Source organism: Ischnura elegans, chromosome 2 (assembly GCF_921293095.1).
Source record: "Ischnura elegans chromosome 2, ioIscEleg1.1, whole genome shotgun sequence".
NCBI lineage: Eukaryota > Metazoa > Arthropoda > Insecta > Odonata > Coenagrionidae > Ischnura > Ischnura elegans.
Genome location: NC_060247.1, coordinates 117,711,374 through 117,737,388, shown reverse-complemented (window position 1 = coordinate 117,737,388; position 26,015 = coordinate 117,711,374). Strand labels below are relative to the sequence as shown.

At 40.4% G+C, this 26,015-nt stretch overlaps 1 protein-coding gene across 2 annotated transcripts in view; it reads left to right on the top strand.

The window, feature by feature from the left end:
* LOC124154477 (syndecan-like) overlaps nucleotides 1-26,015 on the top strand; it is a 112,163-nt gene that overhangs the window by 73,153 nt on the left and 12,995 nt on the right. For both annotated transcript variants that reach the window (XM_046528232.1, XM_046528233.1), the window contains one exon: nucleotides 24,574-24,733. In XM_046528232.1, coding sequence (XP_046384188.1) covers nucleotides 24,574-24,733 — 160 coding nt within the window. The remainder of the gene's footprint in view (nucleotides 1-24,573; nucleotides 24,734-26,015) is intronic.

Below are 26,015 nucleotides of genomic sequence, written 5' to 3'. Positions count from 1 at the left end.
GATAATTTTCCCTGTCCTGCCCGATCTTCGCATGACAGCTGTATAGGGGACATAATAGTACATAGATATAATATTATTTAAAAGTATTGAAGTAATCTTGGTTGTTTTAAAATTCTTATCCATCGCCGTAATCACGTTGGATTAACCTAGAATTTCGTAAAATTTCCGTCGAAAACCAGGAATTAGGCTCAAATTTCTCTGCTTTGATTGGCTGGGCACCCTGCTCTTGTCTCCTGGCGCGACAATGGTCGAAGCCAAGGGTCTTCAACTCGCGGCCCGCCGACTAATTTATTGCGGCCCCTAAAGGCTAGAGAAAATATTGTGTCGCGCCACTTAATATAAAATATATGAAAATCGACACATTCGTCAAAAATAAACAATGTCAAAAATCGGATTGATTGTTTGAACTTTTTAACCATTAAAGATTATTGTAATTTATAATTATGTTTTTATTTTATTGATATGGTGGTAAAGTGACGTGGAGAACGATCTCTGCATTTCTTCAGGGTTTCCTTCCGCGTCAGCTTGTTTGTGGACAACAGTTTCGCTGGCTATCCTGCCAGCGTCTTCATGTCGAAGGTGACCCGAAACTGTTGTCCACAAACAAGCTGACGCGGAAGGAAACCCTGAAGAAATGCAGAGATCAAACCATCGCCGCGGAAACCTACGTTCTAACATTATGACGTGGAGAATTGTGGCCCTCCGGACGATGTGAAATCGAAGAGTGGCCATTGTATTAAAAACGGATGAAGACCCATGGTCTGAGCTGTCGGTCGCGTCCTCAGAATGACATACCGCTCCACGTGCAGTTTACAAGTATTATTTCGTCGACGATGAGCGATGAAAAATCCCTCGTGTTTGGACTGAGTGAGTCTCGTCTGGGTCGTGTGTGTGTGTGTGCCTTGGTCTTCGCGGCGCTGGCGTGGTGGAGAACAAGCGGCGCCTAGAATTCTTTCGGCGGCGCGGCTATCTGATACGTGTTGGGGGGGAAGGGGGGGAAACTAAAACTCGCTAAACACGCAACTCTTCCTCCCCCTTCAAGGTTAAGCGGAGGAACCCGTTAAAGAGACCATAAAGGCCGCATTTCTCTTCTCGTGGTGGTGCTGCTGTTACATGCATACTCTTAAAGCGGAGTCGACTCATTTCCTCTTCGGTTTTTGCTGTGTTTGGAAGATTGGTCCTCAAGTCATTCCTTTTGTGGCCAATGGTGCAATTCTTTCTGCTTACGACTCAAATTCAGATCTCGAGCAGCTCCACGAGTCTCGCTCGGCTCTGGAGTTTTGTGGGCGAATGATTTTTTAATGCGCATTTGTGGTTTGTGTGCTGTTAATGAAGTTGTTGAAAATATACAAGCGGTAAATCGTCCTTGGATATGCGTCGCTTGTTTCGGACAAAGACATTAAATTACGTGTACGAGAGTCAAAAGATTGTTGGTTGCGAACGCCCGTTCTCATTATTTCCATTCAGTGGACCCAAGGGTTTACCGCAAAGAATTTTCTCGCTTGAAAATCCTCGTTAGCATCAAGTGGTTAATTGTATCGCTTTGATCAATGTGTTCCAAACGGTACGTGAGCAAAAAGATACAAATTTTATTCTGGGAAATGAAATTTAATTTACCCAACTTAAAATTTGTGTATCCTCTCTTTCCTCTCACAGTTGATACTTACTTATTCAAAGGCATAATTCCTCGAAGTGCCTCGAAGTAATTAACTTTTCACTTATTACATTTTCGTATTTTAGGGTAATAATTGAAACCCGGCGTAAGGAATTGTGATTTTTAATGGCAGTGAAATAAACTGGATTTTAATTTCGCAGGCTCGCGAATCACTCAAGTTGGGATCCAGGAATACCGGATCGTTAATAGGTTGATGTTACCCTGAATCGTCTACTTTGAATGGCATAGCGTTTAAATTCGAAGTCCTAAACCATGGCCATGTGGTTCGATGCATGGGAATGTCGAGGAGAAGTCTTTTGGAAGTTAGGTACCCCCATGAAACGAATATAATATCATTTAATGATTATTTCGTCTTAATACGGATAAGAGTTTCTCATTGGGTGGGAATTTCCTTTATTGTTGAATTTAGACCTTATATTTAGGATCTAAAAATCTCTGCGGTTAATAGCAGTAATTAATCAATTTTTCTGTAAATGACACACGTCTCTGTATAGTAAAGTTACTAGTAATTACAAAGGCACATACATAATTACCATTTTCGATCAGAACTTATCAACGGGGAAATTACTCTCACTCAGGGTAAACAATAAATAAATTTCTATAATTAATATTAGTTTCATGCTATTAGTGCTGATATCCTAGGGTTGGTTCACTGCATCTATCAAATTCTCCCTTGTAATTCGAAGTATCTGTCAATGCAGTTTTATAATATAGGTTTTAATCAATTTCTGTTATCGTTCATACGTATTTAAGCCATGTCGTGAGTGAAAATATGGCCCATATTTTAAGCGACATACCTACCAGTTAGGGATTAGGCTATGTGGTGATTTACTCTGTCGCTTCACTGGACGTTTTATAAAACTTTTTATTTATTATTTGTTGACTTTCACGTGTGTATGTATTAATTTCGTGTTCATAGCATATTTCACTTGTACTACTTTACATGCTAATCACCCTAACTACTGTATGGTAATCCTTCCATCTGTCTGATCAGACTTTTATTCTGCAATTTGGACTCGAATTCGAATGACGTTACAGTTTTTATCTAAACACTGGCATTGTTTGGAAGTTCAATAAATGGCCTCATACGGCGCGCGATTAACAGCTCACTTACAGGACTCTTACACAGGATTGGTTTATTTCCATCGGGTCATTGTTCTCTCCTCAAGCAATTAATTGCGCGTTGTTCGGTGCATTTGAAGATCCAACAACTCGCAGAATGTCGCCATTGTCATTCGGAAATACAGAATATCCTCCGTGGAAAAATTATCTTCAGGATTTTCGATTGATTTTGTTGGTAATTTTCCCGCATTTTCCCTGGATTTAGTCGCGATCCATCGAGGTCAAGAGGTCATTTGTTTACGACACCCGTTTTCGTTCTGAGAATGAAGCGCGCAACGCCCTTCGGGTGTTATTTTTTTTCAAATGCGAATTCCTCGTTGTGCGAGGCCAGCTCGAGCGAATTGTTTGCTCTCATCGCCCCGACTCGAAGTGCGTTTGCTCTCGGCGGGTTGCGCTCCACGCTGTGAATGGCATTGGCAAGGAAGAGAGCATAACGCCGCGCTTTGATGCTCTCCGCGACCAAGATACGCAGCACACAACCTCCCCCTCCCCCCTAGGAAATATTCCGTAAAGAATTTCTTAAGAGCCGGCGGCGAATTTCCGACTCTTTTTATCTGTCCTTGGATTCGCATTCATTGCTTGCGCTCGATTTCGTATTTGTGCTAACGAGTCTGGGGAGTATTAATATCTATCTCTCGCTCGATTAACCATTCATTTACGGTCTACTTCTCCTCATTTACTGTCGTCATAACCATTGGTTGTTTTCATTTTAATCTTGTTGATATTTGCATCTGATTGGAATGAGTTATGAAGGCTTGATCTTTCGAATTATTCGTCAAATTTCCACGACCTGATCTTATATTCGAGAATAATTATCAGGGTTGAGTACAACTATATATGACTCAACAATGTTGGGCTGCGTACAACATTACAACGACAACATTTGATCTTGTTGTTCTCAGAGGATATTTTTCAGTCTGTTCCTGTTGCAACATTACAAGAACAACAGTGTTGCTGTAATGGTCTTGTACTCAGACCTGATGATGGTCTAATGAACGAGCGAAACGTTGGAAGCCAGGTGGCGAATAATTCTGAAGACCAAACTAATAATCCGCCCGTCCATCAGTCATAAAGATTTATTTGAAAGGTCAGGAACTGCGACATAGCTACCCACTGATATTTTATATTCGCCTTTGTTTATTTTCTTGCATTTCGCAATTTGCATTTCGATGTTTGAATGGGTGACATAATGTAATATTTCTCGTATGTTTGGCGCTCTGTAAAGGCACCCATTGTCGGTTAAACGGATTAAACTCTTTCGTTGTCATTGGGTTCGTGTTAAATACCACATTTAAAATCGCGTGCAAACGATGAGGAGTGAAGTTGCCTCTAGGGCCCATCACAAGGTGGAGAGAATGCCTAATCACGCATAATCAATAATTCTGGTATCCTACTGCTACCCCTTCTTTGATTTGTTGGACATGGGGTCTTCTTATTTGTTTTTGGGCAGAAAAAGAAACTTCTTGCGATTATTGATCCGCTAACATGCTGCCATGCACTCCAATATGTCGTATGGTATACACATTTTTTTATTGATTGGATAAAAATGTATAAATTTATTGATAAAATTGAGGTGTTATGTATTCGATCAACAAAGGACTGCTAAAGGAATCAATTTTATGAGATGATATATTATACAACTTGATGGTTTTACTTTTCTCAGTAAACGTTATTAATTAGTCCTGAATATCTCTCCTCTACTCTGCAATATAATATAAATAATACTTATACACTTAGGTAATAATCTATGATGAATTATTTGTAATATGCATATCACACTTATTCGTCGTGTCTCTAATAGAAAACTATTTCCGATCGCTTAGTACTTGAGTATTGGCTATCACAATGCTATTTTCTTATTTAATACCACATTTGGCAAGTTTATTATTTTAATGCCGTGCATGGATATCAATGTTAAATAATATATTTTGTATTATTATTATATAATTCGTCATTTATTGTATGGAAGTATTTAGACTGGTGGTTTTTTTAAGGCCAATTTACTCTTTTTTTCCCTTAAGCGCGTGGCTTTGATTTCTCTCTGCACCATTGCTATTATTCCGAATTTTATATTCTCACTGTTCCTATGAAAGGGTACCAGTGAGCAAGATTAACAATGATTACACTTATAATATTTTAACTCCACGATTTAACTACCAGAAGTTAAACTTAATTTGCGACTTTTGTTTTTCCGTCGGACAATGATTTAGGTTTCTTTTTATAATAAAATACCAAGATTTTAAAAATAGAAGAACTAATTTATCATTTTCTTTAAGTCGTATTTTCCTATCACATTAAAACTTTCCTGAATGTTTAATTCACTTTTTTATGCGTGTATAGTGGTAGAGGTGATTAGCCCAATGTAATGCTGGTATTTGTTTTGATTTTATGTTTCATGCTGGTCGGAAGACAGTTTTGTGCCCTTGTTGATAATAGAAGGCTGGCTTAAGTAAATACTTTATATTGGTGCTTTATCAATCGGTATTGTTAAAGGTTTCAATCTGTGTATTGAATCATACCTCGACTCCCTCTATCTTTCTTCCCTTCTTTCACTTTTGTCAACCCTTTTCCATGTATGGATGGTGCCCCCTGCGTAAGTTATCTTGGTCGATGGTATATGACTGTTGATTACATGAAACATCACGTGTGCGGCATGCCTTGCATATAAGATTGCTGTTTATTTACGGGGCGTCATAGCTCAGCGACGGGGCAGCATCAATCAACCAATCAGGTTTCTTGAGAAATCATGACGTAAGGCTGCTGACTTATCCGAAAGATTCTCCCGGCAAACATTTCCTGCTTCACCACGTGGCAAACAGGAGGAAAGTCTGCTGTCTCTCTGGAGTGACTCCGTCATTTTCTGTAACCAGTGTGGCATTTTTGTCTTTTTTGTCGGGTTTAAAGGGCATCTCTCTGAGTTATCGTTTTATTAGCCGTTGTTGTGTTTTTTCATCTTCTATTTACGAAAATTTATTATTGGGTTCGACAAAAAATGCCTTCCCAAATATTTAAATAAGTTTATTTCCCGGTCTCAATGCAATTACAATCCATCTAGACCCGAAGACCATTATCTCTCGTTACAGTCTAAACGTTAAATTTCTAATAATCTGATCAGTGTGTCTAACCCATGTCCATTTAAGGTAAAGGCTAAATTACTTAATAGTAAGCAGCCCTTGATAAGGCCTCATACCCATTACCTAACCTCTCCTGTATTCTACTTGCCAGTCTTGCTTATCGGCTAACTATTTGTCCAACGCATCGTAAAATTTAGTATTGAAGGAATTTGTTTCCCATGTGTTGATGTCACCACTGCTATATGCAGCTGGGAAGACAGTGCTCCCCCATAAAAATGCCTATGACGCAACTAATAAGAGCTACTGATTATTTATCCGAAGATAACCAGTGAACGTGTCACCTCCAAAGTGCACTAATGCCCTCGTGCAATTATGTTTTTTAACCATTTATTTTTAACCACTATTTTAACCATTAGAACGCACATTCAGTGATTCAATCCGAAGGTTTATTTGTTTAGGTGAGGTTAGAGCTCACCCCGGACTACAGTCGTGTGAACTTCACACATTCAAGTAGGGAGGGGACAGTTATATTCACCTGGTCACCTCGCACTTTTTTTTTATTTGGGGTGTCCAAAGACTTCGCCCGGGATCGGATCCCGGGACTCTTCGATAAGCAGCCTAGCGCTCTGCCCCCTTGGCTACCACGCTCCCCATACCATTGGATAGAAGCAGTAAAATCACGATAAAATAAATGTAAATGGTATTATAGAGAGCGATATTACTGAGAGCATTTGTTGTTTGCGGCATCAACTTAGAAATGGGAAGGAATGACGGAGGAAAACCCGGCGTCAGGGTTAGCCTTCTCGTAGCTGCAAGCTCCAAAGATACCGGAGCCACGTATTTCATGTGACGGGAAGAATGTTTGAGGCTTTAAATCTTATTTCCTATGGAATGCACCATTGGAGCTTAAAAAGAAGATTGCTACTGCTCTCTTTAGTGTTTGTAGTTTACAACGCAAAGAAATGTGGTCACTTGAATTGACTATAAAAAGGCCTAATTTACAAAAATAAAAGGACGGAGATCAACTGGAGAGTACGGTATAACGCCTGAATGATCCCGGAGAAATGCAAAAGAAACATCCATAAAAACGGACAAACATGCAAAATTAAGTTTCTAACTAATTGAAATTAGGTAACTGAACAATGACCGGTGAAATATTTTCAAATATTATTTACTGTTAGTAAAGCCTAAAATATCAGTCTTTAGGGGATATTTTGCAGGTGTTTGAGGTATTTATATTTAAAGGATAAGTCGTTGATCGGGATTACTCAGAACATTTCCCAACGCCCAAATCATGATTTGACCGGTATCTTCAAGGTCAACACTTGAGCCATCGAAAAACAAATATATGTTCTCTCGAAAGATAAGGAGAAGACATTTACTCGTCAATAGCGAAGAATTGGAATAGAGCGATAGTTGAGTTTGATCTTTCGTTAGAAGAGGTAGACAGTACCTCATATTGTACGAGATTACGCGTGGTCCTGTGAAATAAATACGCTTCATGTTGTAAATAATGGTTGTTGTTTTGTGTACAAAATTTTTTTAAATACCGTAGGTTGATCAATATGAGTCTGTGAGATTACGGTCGACATTAAATATTGCCTACCGATAAGGAAGTCAGGTAAAATTGGTGACGATTGTAATCTCCCATCGTCATATACGTTTAGTCACTAAGTTCTCATAAATGGATTTGGTTCTACCAACTCCCAAAAATTAAAAGAAGCATTTGTGATTTAATGTTACCGACATGTTTGTACTGCTAAGACTTCTTTCTTTAAGAAAAGCGAAAATAAATTCGGTATCACCGTAGTATCATTTACGTGCGGACATCAGGCGTTATTACTATAATAGGCAAAATGTACTTCCAACCGTCGGCATTACTCATTCATTTCTTTTCCCTCCGAGCTGGAGTTCAGCGCGCCGCTATCTTAGGTGATGGTTCCAAAGCCAACCCTAAGCTGTTCTTGTGATTGCTCATAAAGCGTATTCTCATGATACTATCTTACCTTCGGAGGTTAGTGCTGTTGAAGCATTTGTTCTGCAATTGTAAGCGCTAATGTATTCGGACAATCGTGAGCAATCTTTCTTTCCAATGAATTGGGTTAATATTACGGGTATTTTCGTAAAAAATCAAACTAAAGATACACTTTGGAATAGTTTGCCTATTGGCTCTGAAAATTTTGAATGTGGGATGAAACTTCTGGAAGGGATCCCTCGTTTCTCCTCTGCGATCAAGCATTTTCCTTTGCAGTTTTATTTGCTGGGATTTAGCCCGCGGGCGGTGAACGCTCGAAAAAGGTGTGAAGAATGGACATCGGTAATAGTTCTGGGATTTGGCCATTATGGAATGGTTCCTCTATTCGCATTCCGAGTGTCTTTTTTTATGATAGTCGTCCCCGTCGGACGGGTGATTTTTCCCGCCCCATTCCTCGCTGAATCACCGGCCGTAAAGATGGGATGTTATCGGCAAACTACGGGGAGCGGAACCGGGATGATACAAGCGTGCCTAATTTGGCCACCATAATTGAACGGCGCCGGTATTTTATCATCGCATTCAAATGGTTGACTCGGTGCCAGGACGAAGGTCGGAGGAAGAGTTAGTAGCTGTTTATCGCTGATCATCAACCCACTAAGTGCCGAAGAAGATTTCGCTGATCGATATCGGCATTGAAGTTGCATAAAGCAAAACGGTTCTCGCTGGAAATTTGGAGTGGGAGTTTCTTCGTTGGTGAAAGCTATTTGCCCCTCGGTCAAAAAGTGTTCATATACTGTCCGGTGATAACGTGACCAGCTGGCCATTTTGTCGCATAAAGAAGACATTTAATATCGTGCGACAATCAAGTACCGAGTTTTTATTGATCCAGTGAAAGTGTTGACGACGATGTTTTTTTTACTATGGCATATACCAAAAGCTTATGCAACCCGAGTAGAGATAATATTAGTTGAAAACGGTTAATTTTAGGTAAGGGAATTATGTGGAATTTAAAACTGACTTAAGCTAATGCGTCTGTGCTAAGAAAAGTCAGCATGTAAGAGTATTTAGGTATGTTTTTTTAAATAAAATCGCATTAAATAACGTTGCCTATTATAAGTCGAGGCGCGATTTCTTCACTTCTCAGATATTTTTGTTCGTTATGAGGCTACTAGGCTCGAATTCTATTTTAACGCTTCGATATTAGTATTGTCTTTGGTGCATTTGACGTTATGACCGGTGTATTGCTCATTTATTGAAATTTCGTAGGTAATTAGCTGTATAAAAATCCTGGGAATGCCCAATAAGGGAAGAAAAATTAAATAAGCTCAAAAAATGGAGAAGAATCATCGGAGCCACTGCCAAAAGTAAACTCTGTTTTCTCTCGAGAGACGTCAATGAACATTCATTCACTGACGACCTTGTTGTTCGATTACGTCTGAAGGCTGCTTGTTTCGTAATTAGCGTAATTCCGGAGGGATACGCAACCGATGATGACATCGATTTACTGGGAGAAACTCAAATAAATACTTGATGAGTGCAAGAAGAACCTTTTTGCTGGTTGCGATGCTCTCGGACTGTTTTATCATGGTTTATATTTTGAAATGGCGTTATTATGATGCAGCCGTCTGATAGTTTTTTTTCGGTCTGTTGGAAAATTTTAAGGTTCTATAGTTATTTTTACGACACGTGCCAAATGTTTTGCCAAGAAAACGTATCTTACTTTTTCTTGAAGCTGAAAACCATGATCCTCATAATGAAAAGGTATCAAGCTAAAATAATTCATTTTTATAAAAGCCAAGAACCTTAGGATGGATCAAGTAGGTTTATTAAAAGGCCATTTAATTATTTTTATGATTTATAATTATAATTTCCTTTAAATAGCAGCTTTCCTGTTTATAGAATAATGAAGTTTTTATGCATATCATCTTGTATTTTTGCAAGTCTATAAATTATTTTTTATCAGAATGCTCAAGAAGGGAAAATTTCTTTCATAATCAATGGTAATCCGATATGCGCAATTCATTCATTGGTTTAATTGCATGTTTTGATTTGGGAAGGGAATCCCTGATTCCAAAGATATTTTTAATGGTGTATTTTTGTTGAATTTGCTTCCAGTCCATCTCATATTACTGACTTTATAAAGCGTTTTATTATGTGTTCAAACCCATTCTTAACCCATACATTGCCTAATACGTAAAAAATATAATTATTTAAACATGCTCGTTTCATGTATTGTACATCTAGCATATAAGCTCCTAGTTGAGCGCTAAGACTTAGATAAAGAAAAACGTGAATATAACTTTGTGGACTTAAAATTTCATGATAAGTTAATGAAGTATTTTTCTATAGTAGGCACTATAGGTCATTATCTTGAAGATGAATGAAGTACTCTGAAAACCATAATACATAAATGGACGATCCATGAATGTGAAGAATTTATTTTTTATTTTTACGGAGACAACAGCATTTCTTGAGACCAATGAATAAATTCAGTATGACCCGCGAATTTAGAGATTACCGGGGGAGGACGTTTTCTCGCCCATGCCAGGCGAAGAACTCCCTAAATAATTTATGTATTTAGGGAATTCTACTTTCACTGGAACAAGGGAAACCAATTTAAAATGCTGTACATAAATGAGAGACTTCGTATGTGTAATTATTAACAGCATTTTTTTCAGATTCAGCTAATGATTTAAGAGACGTATATTTTAAGTAAATCCACTTGAGATTCTTCCCCGCTTGTGGTAAATATCTCTAGGGAGGAGTTGATGCGAGTTTTTTTTACATTTAGAGGGCGCCATTATCCCCTTGAGGGAACTACTCATGCGAGGCACCAGTCCGCCTCATTGAGGCTTGATTTTTATTTTATTTACTTATTAAATTATTTTTCAAATACAGCAGTGACGCCAATTTAAAGTGAACTTTTTAATGAAAACTTGAAAAGAGACAAAATTTAAAGCACTATAAAAGCTGACAAAGAATATACCAGAGGAGAAATGAAAACATGAAATTATCTGGCAGGTGGGACAAATATTGTACGGTGAAATTGTTGCATGATGCGTAAAAATCATCGATGTAGGAAGGAAGTGAGTGTGTTAAGGAGGAGAAGCGACATGTGTAAGTTGCGCAGCGATGAAGTGAGAGAAATCCATTTATTTTCAATATTTACTGTTTAATATTTACTGTCGTGATGAATAGCATCTTCAAGCTATGCATTAGACTGGCCACAATCTACATCATCGCGAATATTATTTCCGGTTAGCACCCCCAATTATATTTTATTTCACTGTGTAGTTCGGATCGGTTTGCCTGTCAAGTGGCGACTATAGTAAACACATTAAGATGCGCGGTAGCTGGCAACATATCTGGTGGGATGCCACAGGGTAGTCTTTATAGGGTAGTTTCCTTCATCAAAGAAAACGAAAGGCATTGATTGCGATTCGTTACACACCGTTAGAGGATTCATAATATACAAATTATTTGGTTTTAGAAATACCGGTTTAGACGAATGGCAAGGGTCAATTATATCCTCATTGGAAGAAGGCCAGATTGGCGCACATGATATGCCACTCCAAGTGACGTCACAGAGACCTAGTTTCTATACGAGTAGATAGGAGTTTTACATCGCCTGAGATTACCAATGGTCGGAAAGTTTCCTTCGTTTGATAGGGTATTAGTAATCCTTATTTAAGCCAAGCGTTACCTGCTAGCAGCCTGCATCGTAGCGGCGCTCATAACATCGCACCAAGGTGGCCTCATACAGCGGTAGCCGGAACCAGAATGACGTCACACGGGCTTTTCTCTGCATTCATACTTTGAAGTGGCGTTTTCGCTTGCTTGAAATTTTTCCCTTTCAATTTAATCGCGAAAAATGTATATCGTCATTTAAAAATCTGAAAGCGTGAAATACGTACTCCAGGAGTAATAATATTTCGATTTAGGCAATAAAAAAATAGGAAACCACCCTATTGTAATACAGAGTACGTGGTCACAAGAAAAATAGGGAGAATCTGGAATTATGCGTGAATTTTTAGTTCCTGGAATTACGCGTGAATTTTTAGTTCCTGGAATTACGCATTAATTAGTCATGAATCTTTGTTCCAGTCTGGAATATAAAAATATTTTATTTCAAATTCCTTCACATAAAATTTTGCCAGCTCAACACCCATTATATAGCCTAAAAAGTGTTATTCCTAATTTATAAAAAAAATATATGTGCATGTATGCTATGCAACGTATTGATTACATTTCTGTATTCACTTTAAGAGAGCATATATCTGTTTTACTCATTAATAAATTATGACCAATGCCTTTTGGTGCCAAGTGAAACTTTCATAAATTAAGTGCAAAATTTCGATCACTGATATTTAGTACTATTTAAAAGTATTGGAGTAATTGCAGGTGTTTTAAAATTCCTATTTTTCGCTCTGATCCCGTAAGATTAACTTGAAATTTTGTATCATTTCCTGGAAAATCTTGGAATTATTCATGAATTTTTCTGTTTTTAATTGGCTGGACACCCGTTAATATTCGTCATCCCCCCCACCCCCGTTCCGCGTGAGTTTTCTTACTTAAGAGAGTGAGTGGAAGTAACCGCATAGGCGGAAAGTTCCTCGAGGAGGCTTACTTACTTTGATGCTGCGGCCACTCCCACTATCCTTTTATCCCTTCGATCCACTCCCTGCGTCCGCGGTGTGTACATTCTAGGGGGTGTGGGGGAGGGTTGTAGGGGGAGGGAGAGGGAGGAAAGCGGCCCGCGAACTTCGTCCCCTCCAAACCCCCCTAACCTCCTCCACACCCCCGCCCTATCGATCCTTTGCGAAAAATCGAGCGGGGGTTGAAAAACAAAAAGGGACGGGTTCCTTTTTGCCCTCGAGGGTTGCTAAACCAATTTACGTGGCATCCGCAACAAAGTTATGTCAGCGCGGCGGGAATCGGCCGCACCACATCAAGGGGAGCATTAGCATAGTGGCCCAGAGAGAGAGAGAGAGCTGCCTTTGATTCAGTGTCCGATTTTGATGGTCTGCGGGACAGAGTCCGTGGTTTGTGAAAAAGTTGCTCCCGCTCGTCAAATAAAAATTATGGGTCCGGATACGAAAATCAGCGTCAGGATATACTTATTATTTAATGTAACGGGATATAACTTGTTAAAGTACCTAGAGGCGTTTGTATTGCTTTGTCATTTGCTTGTGTTAACTTATTTATGTAAACATATGTGCTCAGTTTACCTCCGAGTACGTACTTACTGCGAAAGTCTGCGTGCAGAAACAATGTTTTTTGTATCATCTCTTGCGCAGTTTTATTGCTGGGGTAACCTCAACGGTAAAATGTGTAACAGGTGAGATTATACTTTCCATTCTTTATGCAGTGGATACCGGAAACACCCTCCTTCCGGAGAGACTATGGTTTGAAGGTTGCGACTACATTAATCAGTTTTTTCCCCCTGCCACCTTATACCTATAGATAAAGCCTATCGCTTCAGAGAAACAAGGTTTGAATCATACTCTTTTCAGAGAAATCTTCCATAAATATCGACCGTCTCCTCAGAGAAATGTACGTGCATGGTTTGGCAGATTTGCGTGCAGGGAAGGCTTGGGTGAAAAATACAAATTTTAAATGCCAAGATATTAATGAAATTGAATCGGTAGGGTAAACAGTGTTGCACAAAATCGGGATGAAATCATTGTAAACCCTTGTTGTGAGGGTAGCTTTAAAAATGGACGGGGAAAATTTTAGGGAATATCACGGGCATTAAAAAACCACGCAGGGCTCTCCATTGGGATAAAAAACACGAGGGGACGGGGCAGGGGCCGAGCATGAAACATAAATCACGACGACCTCAAGATTCGAGGAAAATTCTCCATTCCGTATTTATTTGCATTCTTTTTTTTGTTAGCCGAGGAAATTTCACGAAATCCCAGTGCTCCCTCCCTGCTTCCAAAATCCAAACAAAAAACAAATGCAAATTCTGTTAGACCTGTAGTTACGGAGGTGTGTTGCACCCGTCTACTGTTATTCCCTCCACCGCCACACATATGGAGATGTATTGGAGTGCAGTACCGACTTCGGCAACTTCGGCACATCTTCCTCACACAATGTATCTATATATTGGGTTACAAGATTATTGCTGGTCTATATTAATCTTATTATTTTCATTTTATATTACGAAAATAAGTAAATATTTCCGTCTTAATTTTGTTTAAGTTTTCAATATTCTCAATGAAAATAATTTCATTTTAATCCTAAAAAAGCTTTTGTACTCTCATCGATCCGGGTTACAACACTCAGTGGGTAGCGATATCTGAATTGGACGGGATTTATATGAATAATGAAATGAAAAAAAAACTCAAGTGGCCTTATAATATATCCCAACTCTCGTCCACTGTCACTGTGTTGTTGGTGTGCGGAAAGGGAAGAGTTTCAGTGAATGGACCAAACCGCAGACTCTCAACTGGAAAAGCCAAACTCAACTCACTGACAACTCACTCATACTTCATTTTTGCAAGGTGGAAGAGCGTTGGGGGATATTATACGGCCATTAGAGTTTTTTCATTCCGTATTGCATCTTTGAGTATGTAGTGCTCAATTCCCCCTTGTAAGATTTATACGGTTTTAAATGAGGAATTGGAAGGGTGTATTTATTTAAATCATTTAATGTATTTATTTATTTAATGTATGTATTTATGAGGGTGAAGGCGGTTTAGGGTAGAAGATTGCGTCATATTAAGGCGTGTGGGGTTTGTCTATCTGTAGGATTGGTAAATGGGTGTGGAACAAATACTCATTACATAGAGATTTGATTGTATATATGTTAACCATAATCATATTATGATAGTACGACCTTCCTGAAAAACAGCTCAGAAATCATTGGTTTAACCCAATGTCTACTGATTTCCGCCTGTGGGAAGAATTAGTGCTTGGAATCAGGGATGGATCATTCTAGATGCTTGTTATCTTATCATTAGAGATGCGTAAAAATCGCAAATGCGATATAGATGCGATGTGCGCAAATAAATGCGACGTAGATGCGATGACTGGATATGATATTTTTACGCTAATTTGCCTTTTCGACGGCAAAATTCGTACATTTTGTGCCGAGCGCAGTTTAAATGCTCCGCCGACACTCACCGCTTAAAGCATGTGAGCGACTGGCCAGCTACTGGTTGGCTGGGACTCTTACGTGGCCGCCAACTGTAAGTGGTCGCGGGCAAGCTACACCTCCGCCGCTATTTGTCTCATTCCTAAATTTATTATTTTTCTACAACATAATTATTTAAAATATTCTGTATTTTGCCGTATAAATGTGTTTCTTTACATTTTATCGCCATCTACCTCATTGTGAAAATAAAAAATAGACGCTATAAAATGCGATAAACTGTTATTGAAAGTGCGATAAATAAAAAATGAAAGTGCGATTTTCATGTATCTCTAACTAACTGACTGACTAACGCTACAGTATTCTTAGGCTAAATATTTATCAGTACTTGGGTGATCTGATTTGTGAGATAAAAGTCACTATTTGCCAATTTATCTTTATGAATCAGTTGATTAATCGATTTTTTCTGAGTAACGAGAACTGATGATTTCACTCGAACCGATTGACACTGATATTTATTTATGATTTTTATGCCTCACATATTGCGCAATCATTTTTTACGGCTTAAGCGGATATCTGTGGGTCATTTCTTTGGAGTTTATTCTCAGTTCGGGAAAGTCCTGAAACGCATCTAAGGTCGTTGACTTACAGTGCCTGGCTACACGGTGGAAGTAATGCGAGAAATGACGCAACTGTGGAAGTCAATTTGCTTGTACCACGTTTTTTTTCTCCTCGAAGCACAAAGGGAAGAATCGATTGCATTAGTGCGATCGCATCACTGGAGTGCGCGAGTGAGCTCGCGTGATGAGCGAGCTGTGTGTTGGATTACGAGATTAGTCGTATAGCGCTGTAGGTCATCGGAGAACGCCATAATAGCAATTAGGTGTTGGATGACATTTTAACGCGCGTGTCTCCCATCATTATCATCGCCGGTGAACAATCATAAGATTGATTTGACGCTGCACTCCACACAGTTCTCCAATCAGCCAATCTTCTAACATTCAAGTAGCTCTTCTCTTTCGATTCATCCCTTTCATGTATTTCGCCCTCATTTGCCGTTTTTGCCGTCTTAATGTCCTTTTAATAATACCTTTATCACGCTGTCATATCTTGTGACGGTGTTCCAGCTGTCTGAATTGTCGACTGTATTTTGCTCTCCGCAGTAATTTTCAAAAAATACCCCAGTTTATGGAGGAACCGTGTCTTAATCCACTATCCATCAATACGGTTTATTTTCCAGTTGTTCTGGAGTTGGTCTATCCAATTGAAGAGTGATAGGTCAGCTTGAAGGATTTGGTTTAGTATTCGCTGATATGTTGTCGTAAACTACTTAATCATTAGGTTATACGTTGTTGGTATGCGCATAGGAGAGGATGACGGATTATCGATTGACTAATTGTTCTTGGTGGTGTAAATTGTGAAATGAGTACACAATTCGAGCGGGCTTGCTGGGGGTTTTCATTGAAATATTATGTCCTGGTCCTCCTGGCGCCTTTTGTTCAGAGCTGGCTAATACCGTCGTCGGGTTTTTCTCTATCGTTCCTTCCCTCGTGGCTCGAATGACCTGTGCTGTCGGTGGCTTCTTTCAAATGCCATACTAATGCATTCCGCAGCTCACTACAGCTCACAATCTTTTCTCAACCTAAAAATGTATTCAGCGAATGAATCTAACCGTCAGTTATTACTCGTTTCATCCACGTATTCGATTTTCTTAGCGTTTTTATTCCTTATGAATTTGTGGATCGTCAGACTGTACAGCTACTTAACGCAGCAAAAGTTTTCAGGTAAAATCAGCATTTCGCTCTTTCACTATGTGTCGTGCTTCTCTATCCTATCTCTATCTAAGTTTGTTTGGTGTATATTTTTCCACTCCTTGAATATGCTACGAGCATGTGGGATCAGGCGCAGAAAGACTTAATCCGTTAACTTATTAAAATGCAAAGGGAAGCTGCGCGATTCAACAAAAACTGCTACGCAGATAGATGGTGTAACACAGATGTAAAACGAATTAGGCTGGTGTTGGAATATTTCCAGGTCCGACAGGAACGATAAATTATGATAGATATTTTGTCGAACGGATAGGAATGGGAATTCCCATTTCCCCAGATCAGTCATGGAAAAAATAAATGCTAGGGGGAACTTCTTTAGAGTATTTCCTTTATATTTGTTAACAGCTGGTACCCCCCGCCACACGCCTATTGAGGCGACTCGCGGGGTAGTTTGTGGATGTATATGTGTAGCTAGGACTTTAAGCTGTTTTTTTGTAATATCAGAGAATTCTGAAATTAGTTTCTTTTCATGTTTGAACCCTCTGAACGGGAGTGAGCCTCTTGTGATTTCGCGGAAGCCTTTTCTATGGCCTCTGCTATTAGTATAAGTTCACCAACCTTTTTATTGATCATCCCCACCCTCCCCCCATCTGAAGTCCCGTCGGGGCTTCTGTAATGTCACGTACCCCCTTGAGAACTTAAGTGTCCTCATCCTGAAATCATCATCACTCAAATTATAAAAAGAGTATCCCTTCTTCGTCGGAAGGCCTTTGAATTTCTTGAGCCCATAACATTCGATTTTCTCTAAAGGGGCAATGTTTTTGCGATTTTTTGAGGTTGGATGAAGTGAGTAATTACTGGAGAAAATGTTCTTAATATCTAGTTTTCCTTTACTGTGGTCGGATTACCCAGAGGATATCCTTGAGGAGATTTCTAATTCAGTTACACAAATAGCCGTGGTCAAGGCAAAAAAGTTTTTATAGTAAAGTTGTCATCTTTTTAAAGAAAACGTATGGAAAAATATGTTCTCTTATTTAACTGCTTTAATTGAAATATTGATGCGGGCAAGGTTTTCATATTAATCGTTATTTGTCTTCTTATAACATATTAATTATATACTCTAAATACACATGTCCAACAATAGATCTATTAATTGACTTAAGGACCAAGATTTGTTTAGTGAAAAACCAGGCAAGCTATTCCGTACCCAAAGATAACGCGAGCTAGTAAATATTTGAAAGTGATTCCTATAACCAGGTTTTTGCCTTAGCTATCAGTTTCACTGGTAGCATTATTTAAAGAATTATGGCTGAATTCAATGAGAATCTTCGAAAGTGATCCTATTCGTTTCTTATGAAATGGATGCTACTCCACAAAAACCCTAAACATTTATAACTTACCCCGTATGTAAAACGTAAATATTCCATGTATTTCCATTGCCATCAGCCTACGTTAAATTAAAACAATAAAATAATTGAGAGTCGTCGGTCCAGTGGTACTGTCTTCTCTGACCGATCAGGAGACAAGCTGAGCCAGAGGGCCGAGTCCATTTGTTCTCGTTCGCATGCCTCGTTTGTATCTGGCGCCTCCGTGTATTGGCATCCATAAATCATCTGGTTGTCACTGTAGATGCCATCTCTGCTGGCTCAATCCTACCTCGTCTTTGTCGACAGAGAAAGCGCTCAGAGTTACTTTGAGAGTGACTACCTTTGTGTTTGAACTTTGGTCAATTTTTCTTTCACTGGAGGAACTCAATATTTGAAATCATGCGTCAGCTCCATAATCTAGACAAGTGATGCTAATTATGTATACAATCACCGAGGCCTTGGACTCATTTTCTGAAGAAATGGCACGCTTACCTCCATTGATTTTTCGTGAGAGCTTGATTCGGATTCAGTTTTATATTCCAGCCGTAGATATCCCATGATCGGCCAGACGAATCCATACTCCTCTGGCCAAGCCTTTGCTCGATTTTATGGGAGGATTTAAATAGCACTTGACGGCCCTGAATCAAGTGGAGCGAAAATGTGTTTGATTCCTCTCCGGCAGTCCTCTGTGAGAAATGAAATGCCGCGTGGATAACCTTGGGAATATGATCCGTTGGTGTTCCGGTCGCGGAAGTGTTTATGGGTATGGATTTTGAGCGGAATCCGATTCTCAAGGCTGCTAAATATTTTTTTTGCGTGTACTAATTACCATTTAACCAGCGTTTTTATTTTATGTGTAGGAATATATCAATTTCCAATCCAATTCGCATCGATGGATTCCCCTCCTTGTATCGCTGCAGTTCCGTTTTTTTATTTTAAAACTCGCTTCCGTCTGACGAGTTTGTTCCCATTAACATCGGTTTGTTCAATTTGGTATTTTAATCTCTCTAGATATTTATTGTGGTAGATGTTTTGTTTATCTCTATTATCAGGTGATTTTTTTTATTACGAAAGGAGCTTTTCATTATCATTCCCGAAGAAAAGTTCTCTTTTTCATTAGTTATATTGCATTTTTTGGTAACATTTCCAAATTGTGGTTATTTACCGTTAAACATTTCACAATTTGGTTCGGTTTCTATGTAAATTCACGTGTATGTCGTTATATGATAATTTCAGGTGAAATACATAACTAAATTAAGTCGTGCTCATTAACGTTAATAATTGAAGAATCGTTATCGAGGCCCTGAGAAAGTGATCGTTAATTGGCAATCATCTTTTTCTCGTTTGGAGTGAAACCATATTACACTCCTGCTAATTCCCCTATAATGACTGTGAAATGTTTCCGCCAGTCCGATTTGGAGAAAAAAATTCCATCAAATTGAGAAGCTCCTAATAGGCATCGCATTGATTCCAAATCAAGGATCCTCTTCCAGCAGTTACGCCTTACTTTTGTTTAGATCTGCCCTCGCAATGGCCAGCTTACCTTAAAGAGTTAAATCTCTGATTAACTGCTAAGATAAGCTATTAGTAAGCCATAAGATTGAGAAAATAATATTCCATAATATACTTATTTGTAATGAAAATGTTTTTCTTAGAAATCGTTGTTGATGTTATTCTGCGCTATTATTCTTTTCGTATTTACTCGCGTTCCATGGTGTTGAAGAGAGAAAATGGTGGAAAGTAATTTTACTTGTAGGGTAACTTTACAAAATTTCCACCACACAAAATAATCATTTACCCTGGCCTGGACTCGAACCAAGATAATAATTAATCCTGTTTCTCTTGTTTTCGGTAATTAAGCCATCAAGGTGTCATCTTCTGTAGTAGATTTTTGGTTCGACTCCTTTTCAAGACCAATTTATTTTACTTTCATAATTTACGCATTCGAGTGACTCCTTGAAGACTCCGGTCTGGCGCGCTATTTCGTGGTTGTTTCCTTAAAATTTCTCATCCATATACCGCTTATGATGAAAAGACAATCTAGAGACCAATACTACTGGTAGCAAGTGGAAAAAAATCTATTACGCAATAAAGTCCAAATTAATATAGCTATAATAATGTATTTTATTTGCAATCGACGTAAATAAGTAATGTGAAACTTTTAATTGTTCTTTTTTAGATATTTCTAATGAAATGGCACTTATAATTTAGGCTGGGAACGTTAATTTATCGGTACGATTGGTATTTCTATTGATTGATCGAATCACAATTTAAATCTATTCCAACCCTCAAATCAGGTTGTGTTTTTCAATAAATTAAAATGTTTATTTTGTTAGCTGATGTATATAGCTCTTACCTCCTCAGGAGTTTTTCATTTGAATAAAGAAGTAGTTTTATGTTATGTTATTATATCTTATTTAATTTAAATGTTTTCTCCTTTAATAAATATCTCCAATGGAACCCAACTCTTTGGTACTCGAATGTCTAATTCGATTGAGTATCGAAACCATATATTGAATAGGACACGACCAATTTTTAATTAATAAAACCCTTTCAATTATGACCGCTTTTCATTGCGCATCGTGTATTATTCTAAACATTTCTGGTGTGGCGTACAAGTTATTTCCTGCGGGGTCAGATCCCCACTTTCAAATTCGGCCACCAGGTTACATTATGCCCTATGAGTTCCAAGCGGTCCCGAGGAAGCTTTGGGTTAAAGATTTTCTGCTGTCTCGCTTAAATATCTCCTCGAACGAGCCTTCAAATGACGGGATCCGTTTCATTGTTTCTGATTTCTGAACCTTGGGTATGGATACTTTTCCAGGTTCTCACTCAATAGTCATAGTTTGACCTGTAGATCTATCACTCAATAGTCATGGTGTGGAATATTAGTGTATGACCACATTGGTGCATTATAGAGTTTAGTGTAACCATTAGTCAAATCGAATGATGTCATTTGCCCCTGCCGCTCGACATTTGATCCAGTGCAATAATTACTCCAGTCCCGTCGTCTCCATTCAATACTGAGAATAAGTGTGTTGTATAAGTGATCAATTTCATTTTTTTCTGCGAGATTTGACATTTTGATACTGAGGAATCTGAATAACCACTCTGTGAAATTGGCCAATGGGAATGTAAACATGGAATTGGAATTTAAACATGGAATTGGAATTTAAACATGAAATTGTTCTCAGCAACATGTAGTGAAAAGTATGAAAATATTCATTAAGCACAAAAATATTGTAGTTCTGCTTGTAAAGTAATAATAATACCCAAAAATATATTGGATGACGGTACAAGAATGACGTATCATGATTGTATATTTGGTACCGTAATCGTCGTGCGTCTCTTCTCGTACAGACTGGGTGTTTCGAAGCTATTGTCATCATCAGGTGCAGTGACCTGACCTGTACTCGATGATGGAGAATGGATATTGAAATAGATATTGGATGTTGAGTAATATACATGACCGAGAAGGAACGCTGCGTCGTATCGATCGATGAATTTTATGATATGACTCCTTTTGTATCTCATAGTATCGTATAGCTGCCATTCTAGCAGCGTCCGATGACTGCACTGGATCAAGTATCATGCTGCATGGTCGTCTTAGTAATTGGATTAGCCGTATTTAATACTATGTTTGTTTTTGTATATAATGTATATATAGTGTACCTACTGCATGCTTGGTTGACTTGTTACCGCAGAGCTTGGAGGCACAATTAGCTCTTAGAGTGGTACTCTCGTATGATCTCCATGTTTTAATCACATTGTTTTGCTTCCCTGCATTACCCTTTACGGTTAGTGTGATGAAGATTGGCCTCGCTGGCAACTCGGGTGGATGTGGTCCAAAAGCATGAGCTCTCTTTAATATTGCATTCGCATTTCGCGCACCTCGTGGAAAATTTCACCTAAAGGAGTGAGAGAGATGCACGGAGGGGCTTGGAGGGTGGGGTGGTTTGGCTCGTGCATTTAGCGATGGCCGGAATGGGATTTTTTTTCGCGTCCGCAGTGACTCGGATTCGTTCCATTTCGGCCCTCTTGATGACGACGGCGTCGCCTTTCTTTTTGCCCCCGCCCTGGACCGTCGGGGAGTCATTCCTTTCCGGACGTCGTCATCCTTTGCGCGACCTTTGGAATAAAAGATGAGCGCGTCGTCGCTCCGTAAAATAATTGAGCGAGGCTTTTGGGCCACCGAGGAGGGCGGACACAACCCTCCCTGACCTTCCCTCCTGACCCCCATTCAATTTCTCGGAGAAGAGGCCGCTCTTGAAGCCAATCGAGTGGGTCCAAATCACGTGATTATGATAGTCACGAGTCTGTACTAATTATCGCCTGAAATATACGAAAATATTAAATATCACTTGCAATTTTCCACGATTACTTCAATTTAACGACCGTTTAAAATACGTTTTTATTATCTCCAGCTAAAGATGATACAAAATGTATTTAACCCTATCGTGAAATTAAATTAACCGTGGGAAATTGCCAGTATTTTTAATTTATTTATATATTAGAATTTAAGAAGAGTAAGCCAGGAACAACTCTTTGTAAATCTCTAGACATCTTAAAATTTGCAATTTAATGGAAATGAAAGTGTTCGATGCAGATATTTCAATCATTTGGTGGACGGGTGCACGTGCCCCTCAGACCCTTAAATGCAAGATTTTTTATACGGTCCCGTTATTATTGCGTTCGTTTAGTTTTGTGTATTACGGGGTACCCTTATGCACCCTCAGAACAAAATCCTGGATCCGGCAGAATACGTATTTGGCCTTTAATCCAAAAACGGCTTGGGACTGAGAAAATTAATCCTAAACACTTACTTTTCCTCCCTAAAATGACCACCAGTCTGATCTATACCATTTAATATTAATCAGTAGATATTATTATAATCTGTTCATGCGTCAGACAAGGTTATTAACAGATGCAGTGAACTCTGCATTTTGGTAGAAGATACTTCCGAAATCGATCGATTGCTTAATATTTTGAGTTAGTCACGAAGCATATTATTAAATTTGAGCTTTTTTCCCATTTGTGTGATTGGCTTTAAGGATGACCCATAATTTCGATAATTGAACTTTTCAATTTCATTCCGCTTGCCGTTAACCCTCCCAAAGGTCTTTTGTCTCCCTTTCCCCACATGCCTCCGCGAAGGAAATGATTGCCATGAAAAAAACCCCTTCCCCCCTGCCTGTTTTTTGCGCTCCCCCCTTCCCATGTCCCACAAACCCTTTGAGCCATTCCCCTCTCGTATGTGTGGTCGTACCCTCGCACATACCCTACTTCCACGAATCCGTCTTCCAGGCGACCTTGCCGTTTGCCCTCTCCTCCCCCACCCCCTGCCTTTCTCCTTCCCCCCCACCCCCGTTGCATCCGCAGTGCAACTGCCCCTAATTCACGCGTAATGCGCCAACCGACTTCCACCACTGCATCACTCCCTCTCTGAGTGCGCAAATGCATGCTCCATGCCCGCCTCCTTCTCCATCCCTCCCCGTATTTAAATATTCTCCACTCCACTCCTTGGAGTTGCGGGTTCGAGCCTCGCCCGTGTCGCACCGCCGAGGACAATGGATGTCAGCCTCTGGTGATGTTGCTGGCACGCATTCCATTATCCACAAGGCATTTTCAGTGAAACTTCCAACGCCTCGCAGTCGCAAAAGGGGTGGGTATATCGCAGCATTGTGCATCCATGAACGCGTGCATTTGTCGTCGAAATTCACCTCAGTAAGCGATGGAATTTTCACTGCGCCCAAAAACTCGCCTTTAAAATGCTCAATAAAATGCCTCGTGCAAAAGGAAAGAGAGGGCCGCACTCTCCTAATTTCGCTCTCTCTGTGAAAGGCGGCCACATTGCCATCCCCGGCCGCCCCTCCTCCATCCCCCGCATATCTCTCTCTCTCTCTCTCTCTCTCCCCTCTCATATATCTCTTCCCTATCCTCCCTTTCCATGCTTCGTATCGACCCTTTCTCCTCCCGCCCCGTCCCTCCCCCTCCTCATCTCAAACGGCAAGATTTGATCCCTCCGGCAGAGTCTGCGAGCGAGCGCTTGCGCGGGGTCCAGATATCCCTGCTCTCCCCCCTCCCACGCAGGGTCCCCGCCGAACCCTTATCAGCACACGCGCCCCCACGTGCACCCCCTCCCACTCCTCAGTTGCCATCGCCGGCCGCTCGCAACCGGGAGCGCAGGGCTGGTCTTTATTATTATTATTATTATTGAATTGAGTGTATTTTAGCCCGAGTCACTTTTGCACCCTATCACGCCCGCGCCTCCAAAACCCTCCGCACCGCTCTCCACACTTTCCCCTGCCCAGGGAAACTAAACATTTTTTTGAAAAATTAAGATAAAATTAAAACATTTTTTTCCGCTGAGCTTTCACCCCTTTGCCGCGTCGGCGGCCGGGTTTTCTTGTTTGTTTGTTTTTTTTGCCGTGTTGCCCGCGCGGCGCACGAGTTGTGTGTGCAGATTTTAATTTGTTGGTTTGTTGGGCTCTGCAGGACGGCGGCGATCCCTACTCCAAGGATGAAATCTTTATCGACGGCGAGGACGGGATCGAGGGCTCGGGCGGCGGACGAGGCGGCGAAGTCAAGGACGATCTCGAGTCGAGCGGATCGGGAAACGGCCCGGGGCCCGACGACGAAGACGGATACGAAACAGGTGAGTGCAGGGGTGCGCCTTCTTATTGTGTGTGTTTGAGAGGTGCGATCCTCGAGTTAATTGCCTTCTTGCTTACTGGATGATGATGATGATGATGAGATATCGGTCCTCCTTTGCTGAGATACCTTGATGCCAGGGATTGAATAGTCAATCCCGAAATTCCACTTGGTAATTTATTCGTTTATCAATGCTTAAGTCGGAACGCGTATCCCTTGTTTCTTGTTTGTTTTCTAATGGGATGGAGTCAGGGATATTGAGTTACATTCACAGTAGTTTTGCACAGGGTGGGACTCAATCTTCCTGTTGACAATTCTCCGAACCTCACTGAGCCATTTCGTAGCATGTCATTCGAGGTGTTGAGTATGGCTTTGAATGTGTTCATAGCGTTGTATAGAATTCAACAGTCTTATACATAATCCCCGTTTTGACTGGAATATGAACCCGGTACCTTCTCCTGAAAGACCTTTCCAGTGTCCATCTGATATTCGTATTACCTTTCTGTATCAGTTAAGACGAACCTTTTATCAGCTCTTAAATTTAGGTCTATATTCAGCGTTTCATCCAAAGAGGATTTTTACTGTCAGTTAGAGTACTTCTACGTTGCTTACGCCGCTCTCTTCAAAATGTCTGGAGATATATTTAGATATTTAATGGCCCCATTATCTTTTGTGGGCGTACCCTCTCATGTGCCGCTCTGCATAGATGTACCCTTTTCTCCTTGCCTGGTGGTGATTACGAGAGCTATGCACGCAGCAGGGGTATGTTATGTGTGCGGGGAGGGCAGGTGTATGACTCCCACCCTAGGAGGGGCACATGGGGAAGGGAATTCGTGGAAGGATTATTTCTCACGTGCTTGGGGAAAGGAGGTGGGGAAAGTTGATGGGAAGGGTTCACCCTGGGGGGCGGTGGGGTTGGGGGGAGGGGCAGGGTTCATGTGTCGGCCGCGTGGGCGGTCAGGGTGTGGGGGAAGGGTTATATATTCCCCTCCTGCCCACCCCTCTTCCATTTTTACCCTTACCCTGCCGAAACCTCGGCCGTCGAAACCCCCACCCCACCCTCCTCGCAAACACACACACACACACCCTGGCGCCCTTCCCCTCCGCCGCATTGGGGTGGTGCTTTCCCCCTCCCCCCATCCTCTCTCCCTCCCTCCCTCCCCACGTCGTCGTTTCGCCTGATATGCGCCAGAGAGGCGAACGGGGTTCCTCCGAAGCGGATGCTGCCGCCCTTTCTCGCTCGCCGATTGTTATTGCGCCGTTTCTCCCCTGCTGCCGGACCCTAA